General features: G+C 49.1%; 1 protein-coding gene across 23 annotated transcripts in view; it reads left to right on the top strand.

Annotated features, from left to right (window-relative positions):
- Window positions 1–845: 845 nt before the first annotated feature.
- MAPK8IP3 (mitogen-activated protein kinase 8 interacting protein 3) overlaps window positions 846–15313 on the top strand; it is a 76975-nt gene continuing 62507 nt past the window's right edge. For all 23 annotated transcript variants that reach the window (XM_053275994.1, XM_053275992.1, XM_053275990.1 and 20 more), the window contains exons 1-4: window positions 846–1163; window positions 11750–11870; window positions 13147–13217; window positions 15205–15296. In XM_053275994.1, the coding sequence (XP_053131969.1) occupies window positions 846–1163; window positions 11750–11870; window positions 13147–13217; window positions 15205–15296 (602 nt within the window). The remainder of the gene's footprint in view (window positions 1164–11749; window positions 11871–13146; window positions 13218–15204; window positions 15297–15313) is intronic.

The following is a 15313-nucleotide window of genomic DNA, read 5'->3' as shown; positions in this document are numbered from 1 at the left end:
AGCTTATTAAAACACTTTTAATAATAGAATGGTTATGCATTATATAGATATACAGAATATTAATGAATCCATCATGATAAATGAAACCATAAATGAAACCATTAAAACGGCAAGGTTTAACCATGTGGTACTGAAAGATAGGCTCAGGGGTTACACCTAAGGATTTTCTTCCTCCCCCGCCCCCCGCAGGTGTCATGATAACCTTCCCGTTGAAAAGCGGCGTATCGTGACGGCACCCCTTGCACGAGGATGCAGACAGACGTCTCTTGACGAGGGATCTCCCCGGGGCTGGCTCGCAATTGCGCCTTGCGGACCAAGCGCCGCATTGTCTTCTTCGCAGGTGGGGGGCGCCGCCACCAGCCGCTGCCCGGCCCTGACCTCGCCGTGCGTAGCCCTCCGCCCGGCCCAGCAGGCCAGCGTGCTCCTGGAAAGAAGGAAGCCCTTCTCCCATCGTGGCCGCGGCGGGGACTCGCACGGGAGCGAGTCCAGCTGCAGCGACCCACCCGCTGCCGCCGCCGCCTCCGGGCCCGGGGAAACCTGCCGGCGCGCGGCGTCCCCTCCCCGGGCGCTGGTGCGCCTGTGCGCGTAGAGGACGGGCAGGGAGGGAGGCGGGGAGCGAGAGGCGTCGGCCACTGGCGCAGGGCTAGCGAGGCGGGTGGGCAGAGCCAGGCGAGGGGGAGCCCGCAGCGGCATCGTAGCAGCCGCCGCCGCCGCCGCCGCCTCCCCATCCTCCAGCCAGCCGCCGCCGGAGGAGCAGGTGCCGCCGCCGCCGCCGCTGCTGCTGCTGTTGCAGGAGCGCCTCGCCGTCGTTGCCGTCCGCCGGCCATCCTCCGCGGCGCGCCAAGATGCTGGAGATCCAGCTGGACGATGGCGGCGTGGGGGGCTACCCGGGCGACGACTACTGCTCGGGCTCGGTGATGTCGGAGCGGGTGTCGGGCCTGGCCAGCAGCATCTACCGCGAGTTCGAGCGCCTGATCCACTGCTACGACGAGGAGGTGGTCAAGGAGCTGATGCCGCTGGTGGTGACCGTGCTGGAGAACCTCGACTCGGTGCTGACCGACAACCAGGAGCACGAGGTGGAGCTGGAGCTGCTGCGGGAGGACAACGAGCAGCTGCTCACCCAGTACGAGCGCGAGAAGGCGCTGCGCAAGCAGGCCGAGGAGGTGGGTGAGAGCGGGCGGGGGGCCCCGGCCGGAGAGGGGGACCTGCCGCGCAGCGGGGGAGGCCGGCCGGCCGGCCTGCGGGCGTCCGTCCGTCGAGGGCGCACGGGGAAGGGGGGGGGGGGCGCAGGCCCAGGCCAGGAGCAGCGAATGGACCCGCTGGAGGCCCCTTCCTCCAGAGCAGACCCCTAGCTTGCAGTGCTTGGCTGGTGGGCATTGCAGCTTGGGATGGATCCCTCATTGGCTGTCGTCATCATCAATGAATAGGGGTCCCCGCCATCATCATCATCATCATCATCATCATCATCATCAATGAATAGGGGTTTCCTCCCAAATTATCATCATGTAATAATAATAATTAATAATAATACATAGCTTTCAGATGGGGCTCATAATGATAATAATAATGAATGCATCACTTTCAGATGGGGCTCCCAATGACCTGCCACCCAAGGCATCCCTGGGTGCCACCCAATCAGCCACCCCATCCTCTTAGCCTCAGCCACTCTGCAGCGCAAAACCCTCCTAGGCCCTTTGCTAGGCCTGTCATAAATTCATGGTACCAAGTCATGGCTTCTGTTGTTCTGGGGGATAAAAAGCAGGTGGTAGAAGATGAGACCCTCCACACAGAATGTGGGCATTGTTGCCCTCTAGCCCAAAGCAGTTGTGGATTAAGTGTCTGGAATTGGGAAATGGCGTCAACAACAACACAGCTCTGTTGTATTGGAGGCATTAAAAAAAGGGGGGGGGGAACCAACCAAAACGGAATCTACTCCCAAGTCATCGGGATGGAGACAGGTGAGGTGGCACTATGACAAAATAACTGCATGGTTGGAATCATTTCTGTGGTGTTCTGCAGATTTCATCTGGTTCCCCCTTGCAACGTTCCCCTGAGGCAGGTTTGCTTGGAAACCACTCTTCCTTGGCTCACCCGGCAGATTCTGCATTCTGTTCTGATAGATGGAAGTCTTTGGGCAGCCTGGATCTCCATCATCCTGTCATTTCCCCCTGCCTTGCATCATAGCTCTGGTTAGGATACTTGCACCTACCTGGGTCCCATTTGATCACTCTTGGCAACCAACCATATACCTTTGTCACCATGTTTTAATTCTTGTGATCTGAAGGGAGACATCTGTCTTTAGTCCCAGAAAGTAATCCTACCAGACTCTCACATCCTCCCTCCCACTGTTGCTGTATGCTCTATTACTCAGCATAGAGGCCCGTCTATGGTTTCTTCCTATGTCTCCAGATTTTCATTTCCAGTTCAGTTTGGTTTCTGAAGGGACTGCCGTCCAGTAGCAAAATGCATGCTTTGCATCCAGAAGGCCCCAGGTTCAATCTCCGGTTCAATCCAGCAGCATTTCCAGACTCACTTTAGCACGCTTCTTCTCTGGAATGGAGGGTGCATTCATATAGCCAGATTTTCCCCGAAGCCCTTGTGAGCTATTGGGGACTATTCCAGACACGATTTGGGTTTCTCATTGCATGTTAGAGCGTAGCACGATTTCTGTCTGGGGTTAAAAAATCCACATTTTGCATTGGGTTTTTTGGAGCAATTTCGAACTCACAGTAAAGCCTGGCAGTAAACTCATCGTCAAGCCTGCTGACTGAAAATGCGCCAGGTAGGGTCAGGAAAGATCCTTGCCTGGGACCCTGGACAGCAGCAGCTTCTGGGCAGACTGTACTGAGCTGGATAAACCAGGAGTCTGACTCAGTAGAAGGCAGCTTCTTATGTTTTCCCCAGCCATGTCCATGGGAACATAGGAAGCTGCCTTATACGGAGTCAGACCCTTAATCTATCTCGCTCAGGGCTGCTCAGCTTCGGCCCTCCTGCAGATTGTGGCCTACAACTCCTATAATCCCTGGCTATTGGCCACTGGCTGGGGATTCTGGGAGTTGTAGTCTGAAAGGCATCATCTCATACTGCGCAGGAGATGTCAATGGTCAACCCCTCCTTTATTCTACCAAAGACAACCACAGGCTCTGTGGTCACCAGCAATTGACACCGACTCGACAACACATTTTACCTTTAGTCCAAAAACAGCTGGGGTGGGGACGCTAAGTTGAGCAGGCCTGATACTCAGTGTTGTCCGTAGTGACTGGTTTCAAGATTTCAGACAAGAGTCCTTCCCAGCCCCACCTGGAGATACCAAAGACTAAACCTGGAACCTTCTGTATCTAGTGAGCCATGGCCCCATCCCTAACCCTAACCCATCCAGTGTTCCCTGTAATAGGGCTCCCCCGAGGTTGTTGCCTACAACTCCCAGCATCCTCAGCTGCAGTGGCCTTTGGCTGGGGATTATGGGAGATGTAGTCCCCAACATCTGGGAACCCCTGTTACAGGGATGTTATAGGCACTGTCCAATGATAGTCAAAATGAACAGAAGAAACGAAGGCGTATAATGAATCCTCATAGGGATTCATTATGAGGAAAAGTTATTAGACACCAAAGAATCTAAACATTTCAATATTCCTAAAAATTAAAATGAGTACCGCACTGCCTTCCAAAGATTAGGAACTTAGGAAGCTGCCTTCTACCGAGTCAGACCATTGGCCCATCTTGCTCAGTACTGTCTACACTGAGAGTCTTTCCCAGTCCTATTGGGAGATGCTGCCAGGGATTGAACTGGGACCTTCTGTGTGCAAAGCAGACACTCTGCCACTCTGGCCCCATCCGTGCATTTCTTGGCCATGTGAAAGAAGATAAGTGGACATCTGTGTTTTTCGGTGCTGGGGCCCTAGAATCTTGTGGCATTCAATTTCCACCATTGTGTGGAGCAGAGATTCTCAACTTGGAGGCCCCAGATGTTATTGGACTTCAACTCCCATAATCCCCAACCAAAGGCCACTGGGGCTGAGGATTCTGGGAGTTGAAGTCCAATAACATCTGGGGACCCACCCAGTGTTGAGAATCCCTGGTGTGGAGCAACCCGGGTGTTTTGTAAACATTGGGAGCCAGATGCTCAGGCTGACTGAGTTGTGTATGGTATGGGGCAATTTGTTCATTCAAAGAACATAAGAACAGCCCTGCTGGATCAGACACAAGGCCCATCTAGTCCAGCATCCTGTTTCACACAGTGGCCCACCAGATGCTGCTGGAAGCCTACTGGCAGGAGTTGAGGGCATGCCCTCTCTCCTGCTGTTGCTCCCCTGCAACTGGTATTGAGAGGCATCGTGCCTCTGAGGCTGGATGGAGGTGGCCCACAGCCACCAGACTAGTCGCCATTGATAGACCTGCCCTCCATGAATCTGTCTAAACCCCTTTTAAAGCTGTCCAAGCTGGTGGCCATCACCACATCCCATGGCAAGGAAATCCATAGATCAGTTATGCACTGTGTGAAAAAGTACTTCCACTTGACAGTCCTAAATTTCCCAACCTTCAGTTTCATGGGCTGACCCCTGGTTCTAGTGATGTGAGAGAGGGAGGAAAATCTCTTTCTGCCCTCTCAAAATGGACCAGAGAGCTCTAGGGATCCGTGCCCATTGTATAGCTGCCTAGTTTGGTTTTGTATGCTATGTGGATCAGATTGAGGTTGGTCTCCCATTTCCTTTTTTAGAAGACGCTTTGATTGATGTCACTTTAACTGCCAGAGCCTGGTGGAGGCTGGCGTCAGGAGTTTTCTGTGCTCAGACGGCAGTCATGGTGGAGTGGGTGATTTTTTTCACTTCATCAGTGTTGGATGCCGGTTTCCCTTAAATCAGTTGTCAGGCCTTTCATTTTAGTCCTGCAGGCTGATGCCTGTTTCTACATCCTAACTCCCTGGTGGTGTGACTAGGAACAAGATTGGCAGCCGTGCAGTGAAGTAAAAGAAGCTTGAACCTGAGCGAGCACACAGCATAATCCCGTTGAAACAACCCTAATTGGAATCTTCCCTCCCACAATGGCGACTGCATTTAAAAAAAAAAAATTCTTGATGGCTGTAATCTTGATGGCTGTAATACAAGGAGATATTAGCATGTATTAGGGTCACAGCCCAGCCCAAAATAAGCATTCCAGAGTCCCATGATTTCAATGGGAGAGAGTTAAGCATGTGCTTAACTTTTCCTATTGAAGTCATTGGGACTTAAATGTGCCACATCTCGGGAAGGATGGTGTTCTAGGTCAGCGGCTGGCAACTCTGGCTCTCCAGCTGTTGTTGAACTACAACTCCCATCGTTCCCAACCACAATTTGGGAGGAGAGCTGGTCTTGTGGTAGCAATAAGCATGACTTGTCCCCTTTGCTAAGCAGGGTCTGCCTTGGTAGCATATGTGACATGTGTGAGCACTGTAAGATATTCCCATGTAGAGGATGGAGCTGCTCTGGGAAGAGCATTTAGGTCCCAAGTTCCCTTCCTGGCAGCATCTCCAAGATAGGGCTGCCAGTCTGTGAAGAAAATACTGAGCAAGATGGACCAATGGTCTCATTCGGTATATGGCAGCTTCCTGTGCTCCTATGAGATAGACCATTGGCCTATACAGCTCAGTACTGTCTACACCAGGGATTCTCAACGTCGGGTCTCCAGATGTTATTGGACTTCACCTCCCATAACCCCCAACCAAAGGCCACTGGGACGGGGGATTATGGGGGCTGAAGTCCAAGAGCATCTGGGGACTCAACGTTGAGAATCCCTGGTCTAGACTGACTGGCAGCAGCTTCTCCAAGGCAGGATTCTTTCCCAGTCTCACCTGGAGATGCTGGGGACTGAATCTGGGAACTTCTACGTGCAAATCAGATGCTCTTCCACTGAGCACAGCCCCATCCCTGCTCTTAATTGAGTATTAGCATTCCTTGGGAAGGAGAGCTGGTCTGGGGGTAGCGAGCATGAATTGTCCTCTTTATTTATTTATTTTATTTAAAATAATTTGCTCATCCCCTTTGCTAAGCAGAGTCCACTTTGGTTTTCATTTGGATGGGAGATGATATGTGAGCGCTGTAAGATATTCTCATTAGGGGATGGGGCCATACCGGGGTGTAGCTAGGAGAGAGGGGGCCTGTGTTTGCCCCTCCTCCTGGTGGGGCAGCTCTTCATCTTCGGAATGAGGGAAATAATTAAGGAAATAGGGAGGGGTGGAACTGGGGGGGGGCCTCAGGAGCTGGGGCCCCCTGGGTTCTTTGAACCCATCTGCTCAATTATAGCTACTCCCCTGGGGCCATAGTTCACTGGAAGAGCATCTGCATTCTTGCATACAGAGAGTCCCAGGTTCACTCCCTGGCATTTCCAAGTAGATCTGGGAGAGACTCCTGTCAGTAACCCTGGAGAGCTGCTGCCCGTCAGTGTACACAATATTGAGCTGGATGGACCAGTGGTCTGACTTGGTATAAGGCAGCTCCCTATGTTCATCTTTTTTTCAAAATTGTTGCAAAACATGATACTGCCAAACGTTAATGGCAAGGGAAAGATAATTCTGCAATTCATTCATTTATTTATTTACTTACTTATTATTTGTTTGTTTATTCATAAGCAAACAAACTGGCATCTTGTGCTGTTCCATTCTGTTCTTAAAGTCGGGATTTGCAAGTTGTTCAGCAGTATAGATAGCCCTTATTAGCAGAGCATGGAAAACATTTCCAGTGCTGAATCTCCGGCAGTGACATTTTAGGAGCCATATTTGAATGTTTTTAGGCATCAGACTAACAGAGTGCTGGGGAAAAGATCCTCTCCAGTTCTTAAGTAGCATCAGATTGATTAGGTATAGAGAACAAGCCATCCGTTTTTTCCACCTCTGGACTTGGAAGGTCTGGCTTTGACAACTTTGCAGATTATTTGCATTCAACTGGCATCATTTGCCTTGCATATTCATGCCCGTAACAGATGCTAAACTACAGTTGGTGGACATGTTATTCTCTCCTCCCCAGCTGTGTTTTACTTAACACCCAGCCTGATGAAAGGCTACAGACACCTCCAAAGCTGGCTTACTACTCTGTGATATTTTTGTGGTTGTGATTGTAATTGGTCCTAATAATGATATTGAGCTCCTTGGCTTTAGTATTACTTTTTTCCTAATCACTCCATGAGGCAGGCCCACACATTTTGGCCATGGGTACCTTCTCAGGGGCCACCTAATGGTGTGGCAGGGAAGTAACTTGCCTAGGGAGTGAGAGGTTGCTGGTTCGAATCCCCGCTGGTGAAACACCTATATTGGACAGCAGCGATATAGGAAGATGCTGAAAGGCATCCTCTCATACTGCGTGGAAGATGGCAATGGTAAACCCTTCCTGTATTCTACCAAAGACAACCACATGGCTCTGTGGTCGCCAGGAGTCGACACCGACTCGACGGCACAACTTTACCATCTCAGGGGATGAATGTTTATAGTGATTGTTGGCAATGTGCAACCCCCTCCCATAGCGATGGAAAATAGGTTATAGCCTTGTTGGATTTACAGTTCTCTGAGTGTTCTCACCCCTCCTTTATCCCTACCCCCAAACAATTAGGGCAATATTGCAGTCATTTTTGCACAAAGGGTTAGAGTTAGGGTCAGGGTTAGGGTAACAATGAACAAATTGTTGTGCTCTCTCCATGGAATAATTGTTTAAGGACATTCCTGCCAATTTTCATTTCCATTCCTCTGACAACATTGATACATTTTATAGTAGTCTTTGGAGCTCTTCTCACAGTCGGTGAGATGAGCTCCAGGGTGGTCTGTAGGGAAGGTGGACTTAACTTACCTTCCCTGCAGACAATCTCCATACCTTCCCTGGGCAGGCAGATCGCCTGCCCAGACGACTGGTGGTTCGCCCAGCAGCTCCGGGGGTCGGGGTGCCGGGACGCTCCACCACATGTCACCCCACCCCCTGGAGCTCCAATAATGCTCCATGCAGGTGTGTGATGCATTATTGGGATCCCTCCCCCCCCCCGAGTGTGCCAGCTGCGGTGGACACATGATTTTAAAAAAAGAGCACTCGCTCCCTTAACCTCATTTTAGAGGGAGGCTACTTTGGCAGGTTTTCCACCGTGTAGCCACCGGGATCAGGTCTGAACCCGGTGGTTCACACACGCATGCAAAACTGGGCTCCCTTAGCCCAGTTTTGCACATGCGCATGAATAGCCTCTTTGTGTTTTTAAAAGCTGTTGAAACGCCATTGCAAATTTGGCCGCTGCAAGGCCTGGTGGCCAGGACAATAAAAACATGATAAAACACATGGAAAGCTTGAAAGCCTATATCGCCTGTTTTCCATCTCTAGGGCTTGTCAAAAATCACCACGAGCATTTATATCCCGAGATGGCCCTGACCACCCCAGGGAGTTCATGTACTGTCCAGGAACATAGACCTTCAGGGGTTGTCCCACTTGAGAACAACTGATTGCCAGGAGGTCTAGGACCAACAAACGGAAGTACTTTTTCACACAACGCGTGATCCACTTGTGGAACTCTCTGCCACAGGATGTGGTGACAGCCAACAACCTGGATGGCTTTAAGAGGGGTTTGGATGACTTCATGGAGGAGAGGTCTATCAGCGGCTACTAGTTGGAGGGCTATAGGCCACCTCCAGCCTCCAAGGCAGGATGCCTCTGAGTACCAGTTGCAGGGGAGTGACAGCAGGAGGAGAGAGGGCATGTCCTCAACTCCTGTCTGTGGGCTTCCCGGGAATATCTGGTGGGCCACTGTGTGAAACAGGGTGCTGGATTAGATGGGCCTTGGGCCTGATCCAGCAAGGCTGTTCTTATGTTCTTATGAGAATCAGGAGCAGATTGTATGCTTGGGTATCCTCCCCCTCCCCCGATCAAAAGCTCCCACCCCGTAGGAAACACTCATGTCAAAGAGAAGGGTTTTAGCTTTGTCTTCTTCCTGATGTAATAGCTTTCTTTGTTCAGGGAGTTTCTGATGTGGGGGAGATCAGCTCTGAGAATGGCATCCTGTCTACCTTCCTTGCTTGTACGTGACCCACAGAGACCCGGATTAAGATGAGCATGTTCTCTGCTGACTGTCAACAGGGCTGTTCTTAGGGCAGGGCAAGCAGGGCGACCGCCCCTGGCCCCACTCTTTTAACCCCTATTAGAATTAACTGGAAGGGGGCCCTGCCCCCTGCCTGGGATCTCTAAGAACAGCCAGTATTGACTGTCAGTATTGCAGTGGGCAGTAGGAATGTCTGTTTGCTTCTAAATTATTTATTTGCACTTAGTTTGCCTAGGTAGATAGAAAGATAGTTGCGTAGGTTCTGCTTCCCATCGCTTGCATTAGACATCAAATAATGCTGCCCAGGTTTTCAGGGATCTACAAATTTAGGCTTAGCTCACTAAAAGGTAAAGTGTGCCGTCAAGTCGATTTCGAATCCTGGTGCCCACAGGGCCCTGTGCTTTTCTTTGGTAGAATACAGGAGGGGTTTACCATTGCCTCCTCCCGCGCAGTCTGAGATGATGCCTTTGAGCCTCTTCCTATATCGCTGCTGCCTGATATAGGAGTTTCTCATAGTCTGGGAAACATACCTGCGGGGATTCAAACTGGCAACCTTCTGCTAGTTATTCAAGCATTTCCCTGCTGTGCTACTTAAGGTGACTAGCTAGCCATTATCTGTGGTCGCCGTCAATCCCCTTTCTTTGCTCAGATCCTTTTCTGGCATAGGACTTAGGTGAGAAGTTGGGAGGAGAGCTGGCCTTGTTGTATCAAGCATGAATTGCCCTTCTGCTAAGCAGGGTTCAGCTTGGTTTGCATTTGGGTGGGAGACTCCATGTGGGAGTGCTGTAAAATATTCCCCATAGGGGATAGGGCCATAGATCAATGTGGGAGCATCTGCATGCTTGCATGCAGGAGGTCCCATGTTCATTCTCTGGCATCTCCAGGTAGGGCTGGGAAAGACTCTTTCCTTTGGAGCTGCTGCTAGTCAGGGTAGGAGAGGAGAGCTGGTCTTGTGGTAGCAAGCATGACTTGTCCCCTTAGCTAAGCAGAGTGTGCCCTGGTTGCATATGAATGGGAGTCTAGAAGTGTGAGCCCTGGAAGATATTCCCCTTAGGGGATGGAGCCACTCTGGGAAGAGCATCTCTGTTCCAAGTTCCCTCCCTGGCAGCATCTCCAAGATAGGGCTGAGAGAGACTCCTGCCTGCAACTTTGGAGAAGCCGTTGCCAGTCTGGGTGGACAATACTGAGCTAGACGGACCAAGGGTCTGACTCAGCATATGGCAGCTTCCTGTGTTCCTATGTTCTGGCATGCTAATCAAGTCATTTACCCTCTGTACCATTAGGTGGCTAGATTGATGAAAATATGCTCTGCGATGTGAGTGGCACGTCTACCAACCCCTGCCGATGTGACTTTTTAATTGAAAAAATAAGCGTGAAAGGCCAATCTTGGACAACAACATGGGTTGAACGATAGGCTCTACTTATTGAACATATGATATGGGTGAACGTATGTTCCCATTAGCATATTGTGTGTTACAATACTGTGTAGTTTTTATCATAAGGAAGAAAAACATTAAAAGTGGATGTACCTTCTCCTGAAGCCTTCTTTTCTTTCATTTAATTTGGGGTGGAGAGCCAGTCTTGTGGTAGTGAGCATTAATTGTCCCTTCTGTTAAGCTGGGTTCACCTTGGTTTGCACCTGGATGGGTGATTACATGTAAGCATGGTCTGCTGTAAGAGATTCCGCTTAGAGGACGGGGCTGTAGCTCAGTGGTAGAGCATCTGCTTGCATGTAGAAGGCCCCACGTTCCCTCCCTGGCAGCATCTCCAGGTTTGGGCTGGGAAAGACTCCTGCCTGCAACCTTGGAGAGACACTGCCGGTCAGTGTAGACCAGGGCTGCACAACTCCAATGCCCTGGCAGGCTGGAACCAATCATGACTTGGTATGCAGGGGCCGAAGTCAATGTTCAGCCCATTTATGATTGCATTAAGACCGTTCTTCGTTACCCACAGCATGACGATGGAAGTGAAAAGGTTCTCCTAGCAACCTTTCCTCTTCCCTGTCTCCCAGGCACTTTCAAAGCTTGTGAAGGTCAGTTTTGAAAGGGGGCTGAACCCACCAGATCATGGGGCAAGGTGGCAATTTGCACCTCGCCTTAGGCACTGCAATACTTTGCCCCCCCCCCTTGGGCCAGCAAAAAAGTATCTGTGGGCTAGATCTGGCCCTCAGGCCTTATGTTATGCACAGAGGCGCTTTTACCCCTGGACTTTGGGGCTGAAGTCCAGGGCATTCACAGCTCCTGGGGGCCCCCAAATCCTCTTTAGTCTTTCCTGGGTGGTGTAGTCACCTGGCCGAGCAGGATGATGCTTAATTTGCAGTGTGTGTGTGTGTGTTTGCCTCCAAAGGCCTTTAGGTCCAGGCTCCAAAATTACCTAGATGCACCTCTGGTTGTACAGGCCTGGTGTAGAAAAAACTGATGGACCAAATGTCTGGCTTGGTATAAAGCAGCTTCCTATGTCCCTATGTAATTTCTCTCTGGAGGCCAATTCAGATTCAGACAAGAAGGTCAACCTTCTGTTTCCACGTGGTTAGATGCTTGTTTGAAAGTGTCCCTAGGTGAAAATTGTCCTGCAAGTGAAAAGCTGATTTTTTTTACTTATGTCTTCTTTCTTGCGTCAGAGTGAAGGCTCCCAGCCCGCTAAACCAATGAAAAGTAGTGCTTTTATTTCTTTTGCCACTCATGTGTAGCCTTTTTCTTGTCCCACGCAGAAATTCATTGAATTTGAAGATGCGCTGGAACAGGAGAAGAAAGAATTACAGATCCAGGTTGAGCACCTTGAATTTCAAACACGGCAGCTGGAGCTGAAGGCCAAAAACTATGCTGACCAGCGTAAGTGAAAGCTGTGCATGGCTGTGCTGTGATCCTCTGCCCCATGGATAAGTTGTGGGAGTTTTCTGGTCTCTGTGTTACTCAGTGGCAGTTGATACAGAGCATGTGTGCATCTGAAGGCCTGCTCAACTTGGCTCAGCACCTGCTTTTGGACTACAACTCCCATAATCCGCAGCCACAGTGTCCAGAAGCCAGGGATTATGGGAGTTGTAGGCCAATATCTGCAGGAGAGCCGAAGTTGAGCAGCCCTGGACTTTATTCAGATGTTTGGTGAGTGTGTGTGCTGACTGCAGTTTAGCTTATGCCCCCTGACCTTTCCCCTTTGCCCATAAGTGGAAGAGATTTCCTTGGTTCATGCAGTCATTTGAATCTAGGATCTCATCTCTCCTTGTGCTTCTTGCAAGCTTTGCAATGAGTGTGAGGAGAGGTGCTTGCTTGCAAAGGTTGCTAAGGTCAGATTGCTTCCAAAGATCTACTCAGTGGGGGGAGGGATCTTCACACCTTGCTGGTACCCCAGAGATTGCCCCTGCTAACTGGGCGAAGAGGCACCTTTTTAATGTGGTGATTCTCTCTATTTAGCAGGGGGAGAGAAAGTAACTGGCCCCATCCACCCCCAGCACAATATCTCTCCAGTGACTGTTGCTGGTGTCTATCTTGTGTTTCTTTTTAGATTGTGAGCCCTTTGGGGACAAGGATCCATCTCATTTATTTATGTATGTATTATTTCTCTGTGTAAACTGCTTTGGAAACTTTTGTTGAAAAGCAGTATATAAATTATTGTTGTTGAGGCAGCTGTCTCGCCTCACCTCATGAAAGGGTTTGCCCTGAACCACAGTTTGTACAAACTACAGTTTCCTGAGTTCGGATGAAATGGGAAACTGTGGTTTATCACAAACCACAAGCAAAAGCTTTCAATCTCTTCCTTTACTTATGAAGGGGAATGAGCAAGCTAATCGCTTCTGTTGCCTAACAGTTTATTGTTACGTCTGAACCTGGCCTTCGAATTTGTGAGTTCAAAACAAGGGGGTGGCAGTTAAGTCAGATGAATTAATCCAGTGTCAAAAGGGCACAGTTTTGATTGTGTCCACACTCCTTTTAAATTCTGCTGCTGGCTCTGTGATCTGTATGCAGGTTGAAATAGATTTAATCTGTATAGTGATTATTGGTCCTGCCTCTTGAGTCGTCAATCAATCCCAGATAATTAAGTAACTTTGGGGGCCTTTTTCTTCTGGAAATAGCAGGCGACATCTTTTTTCTCTCCCTCTCCAATGAACAGTTTCTCGGTTGGAGGAGCGTGAATCAGAAATGAAGAAAGAGTACAATGCCCTTCATCAACGCCACACCGAGGTACTTCATTGTCTCATCTTTGTAGGTGTGGACAGCAGTCCTTTTGTCTACCTCCAGGCTTGGAGATAGATTGCAGGATACCGGATGCGTGATTTAAGAGAGAAGAAGTAGTTGGAACAAATCAGCACAATTTTACATATTTGCTAGACATGGTGGTTGACCACTATGGGAAACAGGATGCCGAATTAAATAGACTTCTAGGCTGATGTAGGCCTCTTATGTTTTTAGGTGATAAAAGTGTTCTTTGACTACACCTCAAGGCGGCAGAAATTATATGTTTTAATGGTCTTACAAATAAAAAAGCCAAGCCTGTGTATAGATAACTAGATGTCATGGAGAAGAGTTATTGCCTAGCCGTCTCGCTAAAAGATTAGTTTTGTGTGTGGAAAATGTCTTTTTTCATGAGATGGCATCCATGCAATTCCATAACCTGCAATTTTTACAGTTTTACCTACTATTAGTGTGGTTTATGGCCTAAGAAATAGCAATGGCCATTGAGCGTGCCCGGATCCCAAAGCTGGGTAAGATACTTGTCCTACCTAGAGATGCAAAATTTCCAGAAATTTTGAAGTCATGGGGGTGGGTGGGAGACAACAACTGGGTTTTTTTCTGTCCCATCCCGCCCACCCCCACCCCCGGGAAGAATTGAAATATATGCAATACTTTTTTTCTAGCGTCTTTTACTGGTCTGGAGTCACACTGTTTCTTTCGGAGCATTTATTATGTATAACCTGCTTTGTTCATAACTTTGATCATGTTTGGTATATTACATTTAGAAGTACTATATCACTATCAGCAGTTTCTGCTTCTTTGGATCCTTCATTTTTGTCATCCTAGTGACTTATGAAAACTGAATTGCCTGTATTGAGACAAACCTCTCTATCTGTTCACATGTTCCTTTATTTCATGATCTGGTATATTTCCAAACATAGACCAGTTTCTTTAACATGCTGTAGAAGTTGGAGGAATCTGAAGCAAGCAAGAAGCTTGGTAGAGTAAAGGCCAGAACATTTTTCTTTATAGGAATATATCCGAACACCTTTTCTTAAATATTTTATTCATCATTCCAAAAAGAAATTATTACGTAATCCAATTCCCCCCCCATTTATGGAACCCCCCCAAAACCTGCCCCCCCATGCTTTCCAGTCCCCTCCTGCCTTCACATCTCCAGTCCTACTCAGTTTTTGAACGTGTAAACAGCCCTAGTGAGCTTTGTGGCAGAACAGGGATTTGAGCCTGGTCTCCTCAGTCCTTGTCCAGCACTTGAAACACTTGCTGCAGAGGAAGGCCACAACATTATGACCCATCCTGTTCTAGGGATATGCACAAATCGATTTGGTGCATCCAGTAGGGATGCGCTGAATCGATTTGGCATGGCCCACTGAATTGTTTCATTGGGCAGGGAGCAGTGCCTTTAAGCATGATTAAAGCAGGTCCTTACCTGCTTGTCCGCCACCCTGCTGCATTTCCGGGCGTGGCGCTGTGCTGTTCAGAAGTCCATGCATGGCCGCAGGGCTTCACTGTGTTGACCACGCACATGGCCACTGGCTGCTGTGTGAAGCCCCATGGCCGCATGCGGACTTTTGAGCAGCAGGACGGTGGAGAAGCAGGTAAGGACCTGCTTTAATCATGCTTAAAGGTACCGCTCCCCGCCCTGACGAAATGATTTGGTGGGCCGTGCCAAATTGATTCGGCACATTCATGCTTAAAGGTACTGTGCCCCGCCCCGCCAAAACATTTGTGCACATCCCTATCCTGTTCTCAAAGGAGGCTTTTTGCTGTGAAAGAAAAGGTTGTCCAGAAAAGAAAAAGGCAGGATATATTAACTCTAAGAGCCTTTTGGTATTTGGGTTAACTTGTGTGGTGTTTTGTTTGGGTTTTGTTTGGTTTTGTTTGGTTTTGTTTGGGTTTTGTTTGGGTTTTGTTTGGTTATTTATTTAAAATATTTCTATACCTCCCAAAACTTGCATTTTCCTTCCTTTCCCAGATGATCCAAACCTACGTGGAACACATTGAGCGCTCCAAGATGCAGCAGGTTGCTGGCAATAGTCAAAATGACAGTGGCTTACCCGGGAGGAGGTAGGATTGCACCTTGG

The sequence above is a fragment of the Hemicordylus capensis genome, chromosome 13 (assembly GCF_027244095.1).
Source record: "Hemicordylus capensis ecotype Gifberg chromosome 13, rHemCap1.1.pri, whole genome shotgun sequence".
Taxonomy (NCBI): domain Eukaryota; kingdom Metazoa; phylum Chordata; class Lepidosauria; order Squamata; family Cordylidae; genus Hemicordylus; species Hemicordylus capensis.
Note: the sequence above shows the minus strand (reverse complement) of the source record. Positions and strands in the feature narration are given on the sequence as shown.